General features: G+C 45.4%; 1 protein-coding gene across 5 annotated transcripts in view; it reads left to right on the forward strand.

Moving 5' to 3' along the window:
* The window catches only part of Garnl3 (GTPase activating Rap/RanGAP domain like 3), a 131,139-nt gene that overhangs the window by 100,345 nt on the left and 10,988 nt on the right, over nucleotides 1-19,806 (forward strand). For all 5 annotated transcript variants that reach the window (XM_070013977.1, XM_070013970.1, XM_070014007.1 and 2 more), the window contains 6 exons: nucleotides 5,354-5,452; nucleotides 5,754-5,870; nucleotides 6,569-6,744; nucleotides 7,883-8,041; nucleotides 14,369-14,435; nucleotides 18,528-18,635. In XM_070013977.1, the coding sequence (XP_069870078.1) occupies nucleotides 5,354-5,452; nucleotides 5,754-5,870; nucleotides 6,569-6,744; nucleotides 7,883-8,041; nucleotides 14,369-14,435; nucleotides 18,528-18,635 (726 nt within the window). The remainder of the gene's footprint in view (nucleotides 1-5,353; nucleotides 5,453-5,753; nucleotides 5,871-6,568; nucleotides 6,745-7,882; nucleotides 8,042-14,368; nucleotides 14,436-18,527; nucleotides 18,636-19,806) is intronic.

Below are 19,806 nucleotides of genomic sequence, written 5' to 3' on the forward strand. Positions count from 1 at the left end.
TCTTGGGAACAGTCTCTGAAAGTTCAATGCCAGGCATGGTGGTTCATGCTTGGAATCCTAGCTACTCAGGAAACAGAGATGGGAAGGAATGAAGTTCAAGGCCAGCCCAGGGAAAAAAAAAGTTAGCAAGACTGTATCTCAACAAATAATTTGGGCATGTTGGTTCAAACATGTAATCCCAACTAGCAGGAGGCTGTGGGTAGAAGGATCACAGTGCAAGGCCAGTCTTGGGCTAAAATATGAAGTCCTATCCAAGTAATAACTAAATCAAAAATAAATTAAAAGGTTGAGACCATGGATCAAGTGGTGCAGTACCCTGAATTCAAACTATGAACAACAACAACAACAAATTTAGTTCTGAAAGTACTGAGTGTCCAAAACAAGCCATATGAGTGAGGTAAACTATTTTTGATGAATATAGAAACAGAACAGTTAGACAGGGAGACTGATTTCAGCCCAGTAGAAAAGCAAACTTTCCCACAGTCAGCTAGCCCAACCTGCCCTGGGGCAGTACCCTGTCACACAGCTGAATGACCCTGGGCCAGGCATGATACACCCACAGCCAGGATGCTGTGGCAGATGTACAACTTCAGATGGATCAGGGTGTAGACAGGGCCAGCAGGAGGTTCTTTTAGTTTATTCCAGACTCCTGATGAATGTGAGAGGAGCAAGGTGCTAAATAAACCCTGGCAAAAGTCATCTTCTGGACTTGGACAGGGCTTCACAGACTGCACAGAGGTGGCTGCCCAGTCTCTGGTATGACCATACAGACGTATCATGAGGATCCTAACACCACCTCTGAGAGTGACTCAGTGGCACCCCTTTGGCATGGTCTTTTCTCCCTAAACCCCTCCATAGCACATTTACAAAATGCCAGCTCTGTGTTGCGCCCTGTGCAGCACCTTCTGCTTACAGCAGGAGAGATGACCCTACTTCAAGTGAGCTGTTTTCTGACTTTGTTATTTTTGGTCTGGGTCTTTCTGTGTGTGCTAGTCCTGGGGCTGGAACTCAAGGCCTCAAAGTCTCACTGAGCTTTATTTCTTGTGGCTGATGCTGTACTATTTGAATCACACCTCTACTTCAGCTTTTTGTTGGATAAGTGGAGGTGAGAGTCTCGAGGATTTATCTGAATTGGCCAACTTTGAACCATGATCTTCAGACCTCAGCCTCCTATAGGGTTATAGGTGTGAGCCACTGGCACCCAGCAGTATGGGTCTTAATTGTGTGTCCATGACCTAATCATATCTATGGCTAATTCAACAGAAAGCAGATAATTTAAAATTCATCAATTGAGAATTTAAGTCCTTCATTTGAGAAACACTATAGTCTAAGGAAAGTCCAGGGCTAGGGCTGGGGCTCAATGGTAGAGTGCTTGATAAACTTGTGGAAGGTGCTGAACTGGATCCTCAGCACCAAAGAGAAAAAGCCTCAAGGCTCTCTAAGTGGAAGGAATTTTAAGAGGCTGATAAAATCTTACAGTGATGAAAAATGATGAGGCATACGGGGACAATTACAACCAGGAAGAGGGAGTCTAGGGATTAATCAGTTACCTGTGTTTGGCATATAGTAGCAGCTTATTAAATGGTAGCTGTTACCTTTGCTATCTTCCTGGGAATTTACTTTAACAAAATCCTTAGATTTTGCCAAAAGCACATAGGTTTGAGCCTAAAGAAAAAAAAAAAAAAGAAGAAGAAAAGAAAAACCAAAACAAATCTCTGAAAGGCTTAGTCTGGTCTCCTAGCTTCATAGATCAAGGCCTAAACAAACGAGTGACTTGACAAGGTCACATCTGCTCAGATGTGCTTCCTATCCCAGTGCTCTTTCACAAACCAACTGCATTTTATTAAAACTCAGGTACAGGGGTTGGGGATTTAGCTCAGCCTATCAAGTGCAAGGCCCTGAGTTAGGTCCTCAGCTCTGGGGGAGGCGGGGTGGAGACACGGGGAGCTATAGCCAGGGTTGGGGAATCATGCCTATAATCTTAGCTACTCAGAAAACTGAGATCTGAGGCTCTCAATTTGGAGCCAGCCCTGGGGAGACAAATCTGTGACGCTTACCTCTAGTTAACCAACAAAAAGTTAGAACTAGCAGTGTGACTTGAGTGATAGAGTACCAGCCTTGCTGGGAAAAGCCAAGGGAAAGGCCCTCCCTGATTTCAAGCCTCAGTACTAGTGCATGTGCATGCACGCGCGCACACACACACACACACTAAGCTGTACCAGTGTTTTTGTCTGTGTCTTAATGCAGAACACACACACACACACACACACACACACACACACACACACACACACACACACACACACACACACACACACACACACACACACACACACACACACACACACACACACACACACACACACACACACACACACACACACACACACTAAGCTGTACCAGTGTTTTTGTCTGTGTCTTAATGCAGATTTCCAAAACTATAGACCTGGGAAAAATTTGGATTTAAAAGAAGGTTCAATTATTGTAAAGCTTCCTAAAAACAAAGAAATCTGAGTAGGGTTTTTGTTCTAAGTATTGGGATTGAAACTCAGGGCCTTCAGTTTACTAAGAAGAATCTAAACTGAGATTACCAAGTCCTTTCTGAAGTTTTAATGTTTATCAATCCAAAATTTAATGGTGGTGTCTGATACAGAGATTGTTGTGGTTTTCCAAAAAATTCTTTTCTTCCACATTTGGAGGAAGTCCATTAGTGGCTATATTCACCCACCACCTGTATAGATAAATTACATAGATTATTTTTTCATGTCCTGACTATGCAGTGATCCTTTGTTTTTGCAAAGAAAGAAAATATCATTTAAAGTTCTCTTTGTACTCTTTGTTATGCCGTAATTCTCTTATATCTTTGTTTACCTTCTTCTGGTCTACACTTAATCGTATTATGAATTGTTTTGGTGAGTGAATATGTCCATTTGCTCCAGGCTGAGTTTCACTCTAGCCCATTAGCCTTTGCTTAATTTTATTAGACCTACCCAGGAGAGTCTGCTCCTTTCAAGGTCATTATTAAAAACCAAGATCCTTTGCTCTCATGACTGCTGCACAACCTACTTTGAAGGAAGACTAAATACCAATTTTGGTTTTGCCATGCATTTTGGTTTCACAGTACTAGAAAAGCTGTCTGTAAAAGATTGCTTCTTCCTACAGAGATTACAGGAAGGAAAAATTAATGGAGCAATCATTAATCACAGGTCTCTTTGCCCTGTCCTTACTTCCTCTGCCAGTTCAGCTATCTGAGAAAGAGTAGACGGAGAATACATGCGAATTTTCTGTCTACTTGGTTTGGTAGCTCTCCTGTTTCCAATGTCAAATGAAGTATTCGTGTCACCTTTGTCTTCATAAACTCAAGGTGTGACCTTGAGCAAGGTCTAAACACCTGTGAACCCCAAATTCCTCATTTACTAAATGAGAACATTGCATATCTCCACCTAACTGGGTCCTTTGGACATTCTGAATTAATAGAAGACACACTAAGCATTGGAGTCTGGCCCGTAGGAAGCCCTTGGTGTGTGTGATCTGCCATTGCTGTGCTGCTCTTACCCCAAAATGAGGTAATGGCAGTTATTTACCCAAATACAATGACAGATATTCATATGGGCATCTTGTATTCTGAACACTGAAGTCTTCCCTGGCAGCAGTACAAAGACTCTGGAATCAATTCCTTTTTGTAAGGGGCCTGGGTGGAGGAGGAAGGAAACTGGTTCATGAGCTGACATAAAAGTCACAATTTTGGCTGGCCGCCGGTGGCTCACACCTGTAATCCTTAGCCAGTCACGAGGTTGAAATGTGAGGATCAGATTCGGAGCCACACCAGACAGAAAAATACCCATGAGCCTTTTTTTTTTTTTTTTTTTTTTTGGGCCCAGTCGTGGGGCCTGAACTCTGGGCCTGGGTGCTGTCCCTCAGCTCTTCAGCTCAAGGCTAGTGCTCTACCACTTGAGCCACAGCGCCACTTCTGGCTTTTTTTGCTTTTTGCTTATGTGGTGCTGAGGAATCGAACCCAGGGCCTCGAGCATGCAAGGCAAGCGCTCTACCACTGAGCCACCTTCCCAGCCCCACCCATGAGACTCTTACCTTCAATTGACTACTCAAAAACCAGGAAGTGGAGCTGTGGCTCAAAGTGGTAGATAGCTAGGCTTGAGCAAAAGAGCTCAGTGATATAGCACCCAGGCCCTGAGTTCAAGCCCCATGACCAATCAAAAAGAAAAAAACAAAAGAGGAAATAGAGGCAAGCCCTGAGTGTGTGTCTATGTGAGCACCGTGGCTGTTCTGTGGCACATCCAGAGTTCCTGGGCCTGCAAGAGCTGGAGCTTCCTCCGCATAGAGGGTGGCATTAATCCTAGTGACTAGCCCCTGCTCCTGCCTGGGTATGCCCAGGAAGGGTTAAACTCCCAGCTACATTGGGATTCCTAGAAGGGGTTGGGGGCGGGGTACATGTAACTGAATTATAATGACCAAACACATACCTACAACAGAGCCCTAGAAAACTGAATGTAGGTGCAGAATGAGGCAGCCACTGCCCTGCGTGAGATACTCTCACCAGCCCTGGCCATGTCTGCCTGGCCCTGATTCTATACCAGACTCAGCCTTTTTCTTCAGAACAGTCTTAATCCTTCAGCCCTTATGTCTAGAGCCCCCCAGGGACAAAATAATTGTTAACAATTTAGGATCCCAGTAAGTAACCTTAAAAAGGAATTCTGTGTATAATTCAGTCTTTAGTCATCCAATTACCTGAAATCTTCCAGAGTATTTCAACTCGATAGGTTGTCCCCCCACTCCCCACTATGCAACATGTCTAATTGATATTCTCTCTTTACTTATTTTTGTCTAAAAAAAAAGATTTCAAATTCCTATATGGAAACACATTGGAAATTTATTGTGGACATAGACACAGAGCAGGTGAGGACAGAGCATGTTTTAAATGCAAAAAAAAAATTACTTTTACTTTCCTGGGACATAGAAAATGATCTAAGATATGGTGTACTTTCAAATACTATATAAAAATAAGAAAATACTGAAGAGAAATGACTCACATCATTTTTTCATGTGATACTATATAAAAATAAGAAAATACTGAAGAGAAATGACTCACATCATTTTTTCATGTGGTGTTTAGCCCTTCGATAGAAGCCCAGTAAAACATGGGGTTGAGGTATGTTGCTTTGTCTTGTAGTTCGCATGCTTTCTCCCAAAGCTGAGTGCTTGAAGTTCATGTATAAACCTCAGGAGAGTTCTAGAAGCTGACTCCTTCCTTGCCCAGGTAGAAGTGGGGTCTGGATCTCCCACAGACACATGCCATAGGTCACAGACCAGCCGGTAACCAGCCTTCCTTTTCCAGATGACCTTCCATCTGTGCCCGTGTTTGACAGAACGCTGCCTGTGAAGCAGATGCACGTGCTTGAGACTCTGGACCTTCTCATCCTCAGAGCAGACAAAGGTGCTACCCCTCTGCGCATGCTCTGTGAGGGAGGAAAACCTTGGCCTCCCATGGCGGCAGTGAGGGGGCCACCAGGGTCTCACCTCACAGGGGAGCTGTTGTTGCTTTTCTGGTGTCTGTGATGGGACACACTTGTTGAGGGGGAGGAGACTGAGCAATGGAAAAAAGGGGGCTGCATTGCTAATTATGGTTGTGTCAAAGTGCTGAGAGATGTCTCACAATTCTACACACCTCCTTCCTACTGTGCTACTGTCATTTTGCCTCTCCATCCCCTTCTCTGCCTTCTTCCTGCTGTCACCAGGGAAAGATGCCCGCCTCTTCGTCTTCAGGCTGAGCACTGTGCAGAAAGGCCTTGAGGGGAGGCAGGCTGGGAGGAGCAGGTCTGACTGCCGAGAAAACAAGCTGGAGAAAACCAAAGGTGACTTGGTCTTCCTACTTAGGAAGTTTCTGCTCAATTCATTACTTTTTCTCAGGCAGCCTAGGTTTTTACTGAAAATTAAAATGAATAGGGAAGTTGTTGCCTAGCAAGCCCAAAGCCCCGAGTTTGATCCTCAGCACTGCACATTGGGGACTAGAAATTCTAGGCCTCTATCACCAGTTTTAGAGGTGAGTTGAAGTCCGTTAGCAATTCTGTGGTCAGTCATGGGCCTTGAACTCAGGGCCTGGGCTGTTACTGAGCTGTCTTGCTCAAAGTTAACACTCTACCATTTTGAGCCACACCTCCATTTCTGGTTTTCTGATGGTTAATTGGAGATAAGAGTCTCATGAGGACTTTTCTGTCTGGGGTGGCTTTGAACTGTGATCTCAGCCTCCTGAGTAGCTAGGATTACAGGCATAAACCACTGGTGCCTGGCTGAGTAACAATACTTTAAGGCTTTGTTTCCTGGAGTTCTGGTCACCTCCACTTCAATTTCTGTCTGTAGTAAGTTTGAGACCAAGCCCACTAACAGGAAAATAGAAGGACTGTCACTACTGATGTCATTTTCATGTCCACTCCATTTTCCTTGGTATCAGAATCATCCTCAGCTGACCCCTGAGTGATGCTTAACTTCCAGGGTTCTTAGGAACAATTCCAGACCACCTCCTCTGTTGCACTTCCGTCATTTGTCTTCGCAGGCTGCCACCTGTATGCTATTAACACTCACCACAGCAGAGAGCTGAGAATCGTGGTTGCCATTCGGAATAAGCTGCTTCTGATCACAAGGAAACACACCAAGCCAAGTGGGGTAACCAGCGCCTCACTGCTGTCTCCCCTGTCAGAGTCTCCTGTTGAAGAATTCCAGTACATCAGGGTAGGTTTCCTCATTTTTTTTTTTGGTCAGTTGTGAGATCTGAACTCAGGGCCTGAGCACCGTCCCTCAGCTCTTCATCTCAAGGCTAGCGCTCTACCACTTGAGCCACAACGCCACTTCTGGCTTTTTTTTTCTGCCTATGTGGTGCTGTGGAATCGAACCCAGGGCCTCATGCATGCAAGGCAAGTGCTCTACCACTGAGCCACCTTCCCAGCCCTTTAAAGGATTCTTTTGTTTCTGTTTTTGCTTTTTGTTGGTCATGGGGCTTGAACTCAGGGCCTGGGCACTGTCCATGAGCTCTTTTGCTCAAGGCTAGTGCTGTACCACTTTGAGCCACAGCACCACTTCTGGTTTTCTGGTGGTTAATTGGAGATAAGAGTCTGCCCAAGCTGGCTTTTAACCTCAGTCCGCAGATATCAGCCTCCTGCATAGCTAGGATTACAGGTGTGAGCCTCCAGTGCCTGGTGATTCTTTATGTTTTAAAAACTGCAGTACCTCAAGCTGTGAGATCTGTCCAACACTGGCATTCCTATAGTCTACATGGGAAGTGATCTTTGTGTAGGGTTAAGACCTCCTTAATTGTGCCTGTCAATTTCTGCACGTATTCAGCACAATGTGAAGTCAAAATAAGTTAAAAATTGTTCTAAATAGGTGTCAAACTTCTTATTCTTAGGAATATTTACTTAGGGTCTTAATGTAGCATAAGCTGTAAAATCACATTTCCACTCCACCATATGTAAACTGACCAGAGCAGTCACTTGACCTTTGGGCCTCAGTTTCCTCAGTTGTAAATACAGCAGTGGTCATCCTATTTCATGAGATTGGTACAGAAACAGTGCTGGCACCTGAACAGCTAAGCACTTTTCATTGGCAACAAATAACACCAAGTTATTAGCGATTAATATCACTGTTACTGTCACTGTGTGAAGGCTAAAGCAGGCCACACCATGAATTCCTATTGCTTCTCCCCTTTCCAAGGACAGAGGTCTGAGTCTTGAGATATAGGAAGGAGAACTCTGTCTCTGCTTTCCTGCAGCACAGGTTCTGCAGAAGCCTGGAGGAAGGGCTGGGGAGGGAGGCTGACTGAAGGTGCAGTCTGTGCCCCAGCCTGTCTCTTACATCCTTCCTAATCACACAGGAGATCTGCCTGTCTGACTGCCCTTCGGTGATGACCTTAGTGGACGGGCCAACAGAAGAGAGTGACAACCTCGTCTGCGTGGCTTACCGGCACCAGTTCGATGTGGTGAATGAGAGCACAGGGGAGGTCTTCAGGCTGCATCACGTGGAAGCCAGCAGGGTGAGTGATGGCCGGGGGACAAGTGGGAATCAGACAGCAGGAGTTGCCATGGTTTAGATAGATCTAGAATTTTGTGCTGTGTATCTGTACTAGCAATATGCTGTTCGGGTTGATCTCCATCAAGTTGCACTTGTAGAGAGAACCAGAGGCTTCTATCTACTATAATACAACTGTCCCATTGTCCTGCTCCACCTTTCAGGATCTCCCCTGCATCTCCATGCTTTCAGGGAAGGCCTTTGCCGGGGAGGGCCTTTGGAGAGCAAGCTTTGTTCTCTGTGGCCTACAGACTCACAGACTGGGGATTAGGTGGCCAGGGTGGGTACAGCACCCCTTCTTTATCCCCATAGGGCCCACTACAAAAGGAAGACAGGATGGGTCTCCATTAGGACAGAGAGGGGACCATCACTGAGGGTCTGCAACCCTTTTGCTGAGCTGCATGGAGAACAAGGATGTCTTGATTTGGGACACATGTAGGGCCACCAAAACTGTCTCTAGAGATGACTCTATAGGGTGTGAACTGTTGGCACTCGCTGGAAGATGGCAGACACTCCCCACCTGAAGCCTGGGATCTGTGTCACCAGAATCCACTCCCTGTCACCTGAGTAGGTCACAGAGCTCCTCAGCTCACTCCGGCTACGAGACAGGCAGGGCATGATATCAAGGAGCCACTTGTTCAGGAGCAGCACAAGCTAGCTTCCTCACTTAGTGACTGAGGACACAGAATAGCAACATGGCCCCACAGACAATACAGCTCCCCTGAGGGCTTCCACACCCACAAGGCTCCCCCACTCCACTTCAGCAGAATCAGAGGCTGGATTCTCTCCTAGGCCGTGCAGCTTGTGTTAAATGTGTTCTACCCAGATTTTCCTTATAATTGCTAATTACTATTTTAAGAAGGCTTAGCACCTAATTAGAATGAGATCTTAAGAAAGAAAAAAATCAGAAATAGAAAAATCCAAATCTAAATAGGAGGCCATCTGTCTGCAGCTGTCATCCATCACCGTGGCACCTGCCATTTCTCTTGTCTTTACTGCTGAAGCCCATCTGAGGAGCCTTAAAAGCCACAATGCCTATGTGTCTCTCCTAGATGCTTCCCTGGGCAGAGAGGGGTCATGGGGACCTATTAAGGAGCCACAGATTATTCTAATGCTCAGCCAAGTCTGGGAGCCAGGGGTGGATTCAGTCATCACCTCAACCCTGCTGTCACTGCCTTAGAGCTTGCAAAAGTTCAGTGTTATGAGCAGACTCCAGGACAGTTAAATCACAATTTCCTTGGTCAGACTAAGGGTATGGTTCAAGTTCAAGGTCACAAATTCAAACCACTTCCAAAGAAAAAACTTACTCAAGAGCTAGGGCTTTTTGTTTTTCTGTGAAGGGCCAGTATTGAGTTTAAACTCAGAGCCTCAAGCTTGCTACTCCAGGGTGTCTGCCACTTGAGCAATGTCCCCAAGCCCTTTTTGCTTTACTTCTTCTTCTGGTAGGGTCTCCTGTTTTTGCCCCAGGACAGTCTCAGAGGGTGATCACCCACCTACCTTCAACCTTCAACTGTAACTACCATTACTGGTGTGTGCCAATTCTGGGGCTTGAACATAGGACCTGGGCACTGTCCCTGAGTTTTTTTTGTTCAAGGCTAATGCTCTACTACTTGAGCAACAGCTTCACTTCTGGCTTTTTTTTTTTTTTTTTTTGGTCCAGTTGTAGGGCCTGAACTCTGGGCCTGGGCGCTGTCCTTCAGCTCTTCAGGTCAAGGCTAGCACTCTACCACTTGAGCCACAGCGCCACTTCTGGCTTTTTTCTTATGTGGTGCTGAGGAATTGAACCCAGGGCCTCGAGCATGCAAGGCAAGCGCTCTACCACTGAGCCACCTTCCCAGCCCCACTTCTGGCTTTTTAAAAAATTGCTTTTGTTGTTATTATAAAGGTGATATACAGAGGAGTTACCGTTACATAAATCAGCTAAAGAGTATGTTTCTTGTTGGACAGTGTCACCCCTTCCCTTGTTAACTCCCAGTTTCTCCCTCCCATCCCCACTCACAAGTTGTATAGTTCATTTTCACCAGTGTCCAGTGAGTACCACTGCTGCAACACTTCTGGTGCTTTACTGGCTAATTGGGCATGAGCCTCACAGACTTTCCTGCCTGGGCTGGCATTGAACTGCAGTCCTCAGATCTCAGCCTAGGATTACAGGTGTGAGCCACTGACACTTGGCAAAAGCCAGGAGTTTTTAAATAACCCTCAGGAGATAATGATATACAGACAGACCCAGTAAAATGTGTCCTGACCCTCTTCCTATCTAAGGCTTGAGCCCCAGTGCCCTAACACCTGCAGGGCAGCAGCTTCTCCTTAGAGCCTCTGACTCTTCCAGTCTGTGGACTTCTGGGAGAGAAGGCCCAATTTGTCCTTTAACAGCCAGGCACAGTGGCTCACACTTGTAATTTTAGCTACTTAAGAGGCCAAGATCAGGAGAATCACAGTTCAAGGCAAGCCTGAACAAGAAGTTCATGTGGCCCTCTTCTCAACCAATATCTGGGCATGACGGCACACTCCTGTCATTCTAGATATGCAGAAGGCTGATATCAGGAGAATCACAGTTCCAGACCAGCCCAGGTTAAAAAAAAAAAGTTCACAGGATTTCCCCTCCATGGAAGAAGCTGGTCATGGTGGCACATGTCTGTCATCCCAGCTATGTCAGGAAGCATAAAATGAAAGCATCATGGCCCAGGCACAAGCTTGAGCAAAAACATACTGGGGATATGGCTCAGGGGTAAAGTGCTTGCCTAGCAAGTGTGAATTCAAACCCTTCTACCACCAAAAGAAGGAGGAAGAGGAGGAAAGAAAGAAGTTGTTGAAGTTCTGCAAGTATAAAAGTAATTTCTGCTTTTCATAACTGCATGTGACCAGCAAAAAGAGGCGAAAAGTCATAGCCAACAGATCTATGTCCAGTTAGTCCTTCCCCTGGCAATTGGTTTCTTATGGCTTAACCTGCTTTCCCAGGGGAACAGCCTTTACTTTAGAAACTGTCTACCAATTTCCTCAAGACAAATTTTTGTTGCTTAGTGACTTTCATCAGGGTATCTACAGAGAAAAAATAATGTTATTAGACTTCTTTCAGTTACTATTCACTTACATTAGTGTCCTGATGATTCATTAGACTGCTTCTGGACATTTTTGTCTTAAAGTTTATAAAAGTCCAGGAAGAACTGGGCTTAAAATAGTTTTTTTATGACTTCTATGTTTTGTTTTTTCTGGAACAATTCTAAAATAATCTATCTTATCTTTAATGTACTTTTTAAAAAAGATAAAGAACATTTCCATAAAGAGCATTAAAAAATCTTTTAATGAAACAAAGAAATTAGTCCCCCTTCCCCTCCCTGGGTCCTGGCTGGGTGAGGATGTGGACAACCTTCCCGGGTGAATTGGCATCTTGGAGTGCTCACAGCACAGGTGGGCATGCTAAGGGAGACACAGGTATCTTTGCAAGGAATCGACTGTCTAACTGGGGATCTTAGCCCTAGAAGCATGGAGAGGCAATGAGCAATGTGGTTGCTAATAACTAGTCAGAAGCAGGCCCAGCTGCAGCAAGACTAACCTTTAACCAACAGTTTCCTGCAGCCGGGAGTTGGTGGCTCACTCCTGTAATCCTAGCTACTCAGCAGGCTGAGATCTGAGGATCACAGTTCAAAGCCAGCCTGGGCAGGAAAGTCCATGAGACTCTTATCTCCAGTAAACCACCAGAAAACTGGAAGTGGCACTGTGGCTCAAGTGGTAGAGCGCTTGTCTTGAGCTGAATTGTTGAAGGATAGCAGCCAGGCCCAGAGTTTAAGCCCCACGACTTACCAAAAAAAAAAAAAAAAAAAAAAGTCTCCTGCAGCTCAAACCCCCAGTGCAGGGAACTGACCTGGCTCAGGTCACTGGAGATTTGGTCACAAATGGCACCAGTATCTGGGCTGCAATATCTGCTGCCTGTAGCTGCCTGTAGTGCACCAGTGCTGGTTGGACTGATCTAGACTCCCACCTCTGTCCCTCCCTCTTCCCATACACCATTTGATTCCATTTCAGGTTTCATTCCACCTCAGGTTCTTAGACAATCCTAGAGAGGAAAGGCTGAGATCTGAAGACTGATTTTCTGCCCAGGCAGACAAGTCCAGGAGACTCTTCACCTCCAATTAACTAGCAGAAAGTCAGAAGTGGAGGTAGAGCTCAAGTGGTTGTGTGCCAACTCTGAGTGAAAAAGCCTAGAAAAATTGTGAAGCCCTGAGTTCAAGCCCTGGTATTGGACAGAGAGAAAGACAGAGACAGAAGAGAGGGAGAAGGAAGGGGAGAAAAGAGAAAGGGGAAAGAGAGCAAGGGACGCAGAGGGAGGGAAGGGGGGAGGAAAAAAAGGAAAGACGGAGGGAAAAGAAGAGAATAAAGGTTTAAGGAGTGCTAAAGCAGCATCCTATTCTGGAAAGCAACATCAAGTTCATTGTACCAACAGGCCAGCCATGGCCTACTGCCCCAGCTCTGGCAGCCAGCACTAGCCTCATTCTCAAGCCAAATCTCTCCTGGAAGGCAGTACACACTGGATCTAGAACTCGGCTTATTCCTGAGCTTAGGTTCTCCTCTTGGCATCTGCCCTGACCCTGTGGTTCTCAGGTGGACACCCATCCAGAACCATCTGGGAAGTCTGACCACTGGGCCGGCTGTGACTGCCTCTCAGCTAGGGTGAGAGGGATAGGATTCAGACTTTTACTTGTTTCAACTCTATATTTGGAAGTTTTTCAAACACATATTAATGTCACTTTAAAATGCCAAGAAAATGATCTGCTTTGTGTGTGTGTGTGTGCGCGTGCACGTGCGCGTGCGTGTGTGTGTGCGTGCGTGCACACCAGTACAGGGGCTTGCACTCAGGGCCTGGGTGCTGTCCCGTCCCTGAGTTTTTGTGCTCAAGGCTAATGCTCTACCACTGGATCCACAGCTCTACTTCTAGATTTTGGGTGGTTAATGGAGATAAGAGTCTTGCAGACTTGCCTGCCTGAGATGGCTTCAAACCTCAGTATTCAGATCTCAGCCTCGGGAATAACTAGGATTATAGGCATGAGCACTGGTGCCCAGCAAATCTGCTTATTTTTAATGGTATGGAGGCTGACACCTGCCAGGCCCTCTCCTAGAGAGAGACAAGATGTCCGTGTCCAGGCGTGAAAGGGTCACTGTGTTAAGTGCTGGTAAGCATCTGAGCAAAGTGGCCTGGCATGTCCCAGGAGGATGTGCTCAAGTCCAAGCTGTGACCTCTGTCCCTGAATGTTACCCTGAGCTACAGTTCGCCTGGTCCACCTGGCAGTGTCAGTCTGTTCATCCATCAGCAGAGTCAAACGAAAGGCCTGCTTGGAGCAGCTCCCTCAGCCTGGTGCCTAAGTGCAGGCCTGGGTCTGGAAGGCTGTGTGCACTTCCCTACTGCTGCCCCTCACCCCCAAACACACACAGGCTTAAACCTGAACCACAGTCTGCCTTGGGCTCCTCTCCCACTCATAATAGCCACAGCCATCTCCAAATGACCATTTCTCCCTCCAGAATCTTCCCAACAATCTATGAACACTCATGTCCCCATTTTTACACAAAAGGACACTGAGGCTCAGAAAGGAGTCTTACTTACATACCCAAACCACACAGCAGAGGCAGGACTCTGAGCCAGGCTGCCTGACTCCAGAGGTCATGCCCTTGAGCCGAGTTTGCTGATGCCTCCACAGTCAGGTGGATGGGGACACACGTCATGTGGAAGTTCAGAGTCCGGCTGAGCTGAGAGTCTGGCTGAGCTAAGTGTCCTGTAACCCCAGACCTCTGAGAGAGTACAACTTGTGAGCCTGTATCTCTAAAGCAGCAGGACCTAGGTGTTATGTGTTTGATCACATGCCAGGCCCAGCAAGCGTGCTGAGGAGACAGCAGTGAAAGAAACAATTCTGCCTCAGGAGCCTGACATGACAGTCTGGGGAAGGAGCAGTGAACACTGAATGATGCAGGCTGTACAGAACACTTAAGCAGGGGGTGGGAGATAGAGCAACACAGGGTTATTATATGGGCTCTGAAACCCTACTTCTTTCTGATTCCCAGTGAAGCACTGATCAGTTTCTCACTCTCTAGTGCCTGCCTTAATTCAGATATTTCTCTCCCATACTTGTAGTCATTGCAGCCCTGCTCCCTTGTGGCACCCATGCTGGGTACCAGAGAAGCAGAAGTGACCTGCCAGGACCCAAGTTTCAGAGGGCCAAGGGCCACTCCAGACATGCTAACTTGAGTCTTTTCCGAGTGTCCCTGTCCTGCCCACCACTACCGCTGCCCATTATCATTGCAGGTTAATTTCGTTGCAGCTATTGATGTGTATGAAGACGGAGAAGCCGGCCTGCTACTGTGCTACAACTGTAAGTCAAGGATGCGTTCTTCTGTCTGTGCACCAACATGGACTGTTCCAGGCAGCAGAAAGCAGCCTATCCTTGCATCACCTGGCATAACTGTGCTCCAGGAAGTGTCTAAAACTTGCATTCCCCCACACCCCACCCCCGATTTCCCACCATACCCTAGACTTCTTGATGACTGGTGTCAGAGCCACAGCCTGTGAAAATGTCTCCAGATGTGGCAGGGATGGCAGTGGCCTCCAGGTAGAGGCCTTAATGTGTGCTTTGTGCTGTGCTTAGGGTACAATGGTCACTATCTCATTCAAGTTATATAGCTACTAAGCCTCAGGCCAGGGATTGCATCTAGGGCCCTTTTGACTCCAGTACCCCAAATATTAACTTCTGTTATTGCAGGTTGGTATACCTTACATGAAATGCTTAGAAGTGTTTCAGATTCAGCTCTTGTAGGATTTTGGAATACTTGCACGTACATGACGAGATATCTTGGGATGGAACCAAGTCTGAACACTGAGTTCAGCCCAGAGCATCGACATTTTGACTGTGAAATGTCACATGAGGTCAGGTATGGGATTTTTCCACTTGTTGGCACTCAGAAAGTTTCATGTTTTGGATCATTTTGGATTTCAGGTTTTTGTGTTAGTGATGCACATCACATTTTGTTTGCATTTCTCACATGTTCATGAACTCAGCCTCATAGGGCTCCTCAGCCTACTGGGTTGATTTGGATCAGGTCAGATAGCAGGGTGGGTTTGGGGCAGACCAAGGCATCAGGAAATATCTTCAAGGATTTTCAACATTTTCAACAAAATAGATTTTCTTTCTAATAGCAAAAAGAAACAAGATAATTTTATCAGTTTAGAATAGTAATGCTGTTTATAGCTAGCAGATCACGTGTGTATGTGTGTGTGTGTGTGTGCATGTACATGTACACACATACATGCACTGATGCTACAGCTTGAACTCAGGGCTTGGGTGCTGTCCCAGAGCTCTTTTGCTCAAGGCTAGTGCTCTACCACTTGAGCCACAGCTCCACTTCTTGCTTTTTAGTGGTTTAATGGAGATAAGAGTCTCGTGGACTTTCCTGCTCGGGCTTTGAACCTCAATCTTCAGAATTCAGCTTCCTGAATGGTTAAGATTACAGGCATTAGCCACCAAAGCCATCCAGATCAGATACTTTGATAAATTAATATGTGGATTAACAAACCAAATATCAGCAGAGAAATTTGTTCGGTATTTTCAAAGGTCAAGATGTGTGGGAATGCTGGGTGCTGATAGCTCATACTTATAATCCTAGCTACTCAAGAGGCTGAGATCTGAGTATCATGGTTCAAAGCCAGACTGGGCAGGAAAGTCTGAGAGACTTGTATGTCCAATTAGCCACCAGAAAACCAGAAGTGTGGCTGTGGCTCGAAGTGGTAGAGAACTAGCCTTGAGTAAAAATGCTCAGGGACAGCATCCAGGCCCTGAGTTCAAGCTCCGACCAAAAAATTAAAAAAAAAATTAAAAAAGTTATAGGAAAGGAAAATTTTCTACATTTAGTTGCTCTTTGAGGATTTTTTTGCTTTTGGAGACTCTAGGGTTTGAACTCAAAGCCTCATTCTTGCTAGGCTGACACCTCCATCCTTGTTTTTCGCTGATCACTTTTAGGCTAGTTCCAGCTTTAGGCTTCCTTTAGTTCCTGGGATCTCAGGTGCAAACCACCATGTCTAGCTCCCCTATGTGGAGACAGGATCTTGCAGACTTTTCTGCCTAGGCTGGCCTGGAACCACGGTCCTCCTAATTTCAGCTTCCCATGTATCTTGGGATGACAGGTGTGTATCACTGCATCAAGCTATGGGTTGAGAAAGAGGTTCAGAAATGTCTGTCTGGGCTGGCCTTGAACCACAATTCTGTTCTCAACCTCCCAAGTAACTAGGACTCGTCATGAGCCACCATACCTTAAACCTTCCTCAAAATAGTTGATCTTTCAAATGTGGTCTTTTCATTTCACTGACAATTCTGTGGGGAAACAAAATTAACAAAAAGAAATTAAAAACAAACAGTACAGAAAGTAAAGTAAAATTTTAAATTTTAAAATTTTTTCAATTAAAAAAAAAAAATGGGAGCCGGGTGCCATTGGCTCACATCTGTAGCTACTCAGGAGGCTGAGATCTGAGAATTGCAGTTCAAAGCCAGCCGGGGCAGAAAAGACCATGGGACTCTTATCTACAATTAAACACCAGAAAACTGGAAGTGGTGCTGTGACTCAAGATAGATTGCTCACCTTGAGCTGAAGAGCGCAGGCACAGCACCCAGGCCCAGAGTTCAAGTTCCACAACAGACAAAAAAAAAAGAAAAGAAAGAAAAAAAATATAGCAGAATACTAAAAAAAAAAACTGAGGTATTTCTTTTGACTTCCTGAAAGGACATGGGGATCCGAGCAAAAGAGATGCTAAGTACAGCAGTAGGTTTTATTTTTCATTTTATTTTACTTTTTTTGGTGCCAGTACAGTAGACAGTGGTTCATGAATGAGGTAGTTTCAGATGGTAAAGGCAGAAGGGAAGGCTTTCATAGGTGAGCACAGAGCAAAGGAAAAACACGTACTTGGTTCCCTTGGGGCAGAAGCTGTTCGTGGATCTCCTACTTAGAGGTCAGCTAGCAGTTCCTGGTTCTTTTCTAGAATATGACCTACACACTGTATTGGGATTATATTTGTTTACCTACAAACCCTGGACACTGGAGCCTCCTCAACCTAACAGCTTCCCAATTATTTGAACAGCATCAAAAGAAAACTGTGGCTCACTGAGAGTTTCATAAGCACATTGCCCTGGGCAGTGATTGGCTCCCAGACTGCCAGGCAGCCTCTGCCCAGGCACCTTTGCACACTACAGGTTAGTTAGGATGTTATTGAATCGGCACAGCAAGTTGGCCCATGAGCAGTTACTCTTAAGAAATAATCCACAAACTGTGATGGATGAATTCTTGATTGTCTATTATAACATCTTTTGTAAAGTGGGAAGTTTGGGAAACTAAATGGGAAGGAGAGGAGACTACAGCAATGTAAATGTTCATGTGCTGGAAGAATGCATACAGGAATGTACAACATATTGATAAAAGCAAATTACTTTGGTTTGATTTGGTTTTTGGTCCTGGGATTGAACCCAGGGTCTTGTTTATGCTAGACAAGTGCTCTACCACTTGAACCAAGCCTCCAGCCCTTTTGTCTAGTTTTTTGTCTCAAGCTACAGTCTTGCTAACTTTGCCTGGGCTATCCTGGAGCCCTGAGTTCTCCTGTCTCCTGGCTAATAAAGCTGTTTTTAAAGTTAGGAAAAGTAGTGAGCACCTGTATTTGGGAGGTAGAAGCAGGAGGATCACAAGTTCAAAGCCAGCCTAAACTACATAGACCTTATCTCAGGAAACACTGTACAATAATTTCAAATAATTTTTATGGCTAAATATATGGTTTATGTAATAGGAGGTGCCTTTGTTTCTACATGAACATCTCACTATAAGCTAAGCCACATGGACTTGGGTCTAGGGTTCAGAACAGGTCAGAACCAGAGTGATTAACTGGGCCTTAATGTAGTGCTAGCTCAAGTTCATCGAGGGGCTACAACCCCTCACATAAAATGTTGGGGACAGGGCACAGCTCCCACCCCGCTTGTCCTGAAATGGGCTGAGATTGCGTCCTCCACCCCAGGCTGCCATCAGTCCCTGTCCAGGTCTTGTGTGAGAAGGGGTGGCAAGAACAAAGAAGCATACTGGTTCTTCTGGTAGACTCTAGGTCAACTAAGATTCTCCTTGCCCAAATGTCCTCATCTGTAAAGTGAGAATAATAACAGCACCTTCTTTCTAAAGTGTACAGACTAAATGCCTAGAGTATAACCTCTTCCAGTCAGCAGTTGTTAGTATTCATATTCATAGAAGTCATGTTATTCAGGCTCAACTTCCCTGTGATCTGTCTTTAGCCTCAAGGCAGGATTGCTCCAGCTGTCTCTAAAGAACTAGCAGTGGGGGAAAAGGGGTGGGTGCTGTTCCAGTGGCCTGCTTTCCCTCTCTGACTGCAGTGATCTAAGTGTTGTCTCTAACAAAATGAATCACTGTTGTTTTCCCTACAGACAGTTGCATCTATAAAAAGGTGTGCCCCTTTAATGGTGGCTCCTTTCTGGTTCAACCCTCTGCGTCAGATTTCCAGTTCTGTTGGAACCAGGCTCCCTATGCAGTTGGTAAGAAAAACATTTCTATGCCATGTGAAGCCCCTTGGCACAATTAATACACACTAAAAAAAATAACAGGAGAATAAAACAGGCTCCACTGGGGGGCAAATATCAGTGGGAGGAAGAGAGGAGGGTGAAGGAGTATGAATTTGGTTGGAGTACTTTATATGCATATATGAAAACAGAACAATGAAACCATTTGAAATTGTCTTAAGGGGAGAGGGAGAAGAGAGAGTGATTGAAATTATGTACATATAAGCTGCTCTTTAAGTGCTCTTTCTTACTTTTTCTTTTTGTTCCCCTTTTGAGACATTTGTCCCATCTACTTTTTCCTCTTCTCAGCCTGTGAGCATTTGGAAGCAATTAAATATCACTTGTAGGCATTTAGTTGTTATTTGTGGAGCTTGTTTTTCCTTTTAGGACACTGATTGGCTTTTAGCCCTGGTCAGTCATTTATTTATTTATTTATTTAGGTACTGAGGTTTGAACTTGCTAGATAGTTGCTCTACCACTTGAGCCATGTCTCTTTTTTATTTTGGAGCCTGAAATTCTTCAATCACAGAATGCCTACCACTGAAACTGTGACTTGTGAATGGTAGTCCTTGTGATTGTGGCTCAAGATTCCTGGCTGGACCTTGCCTCTGAGAGTCAGATCAGAGCAAAGCATGTTCCAGTTAGGACTGTTTTCCTCACAAGAAGATTCTGCTATCAGCCCACATTATAGAAGGTGAGGGGACCACAGGAATGGACCCAAGATCCTAGGGCATCTGGTCAGGCTCTGGTAACAATGAGATGTCGCAAAAAGGGGATGGTAGAATGGAAAATGAGCCAGATGCTGGTGGCTCATGCCTGTAATCCATGCTACTCAGGCAGCTGAGATCTGAGGATAGGGGTTTGAAGTCAGCCCAGGCAAGAAAGGTCCCTGTTAGACTCTTCTCTCCAATAAACCACTCAAAAACCAGAAGTCGCACTGTGGCCAAAATGGTAGAATGCTAGCTTTGAGCATAAAGAGATTCAGGGACAGTGCCCAAGCCCTGAGTTCAAGACCCACACTGACCCAAAAAAAAAAAAAAAAAAGAGTGGAAAATGACTTCTAGGTTTTGAACGCCACTAGAGGTCACCTGAGAGATCAAGCCAAGGGTGCTGTGGACTGGGAAGCTTAGAAAGTAGAAGCCTGGCA

This window comes from Dipodomys merriami, unplaced genomic scaffold (assembly GCF_024711535.1).
Source record: "Dipodomys merriami isolate MVZ:Mamm:240054 unplaced genomic scaffold, mDipMer1.0.p SCAF_11, whole genome shotgun sequence".
NCBI classification, from domain to species: domain Eukaryota; kingdom Metazoa; phylum Chordata; class Mammalia; order Rodentia; family Heteromyidae; genus Dipodomys; species Dipodomys merriami.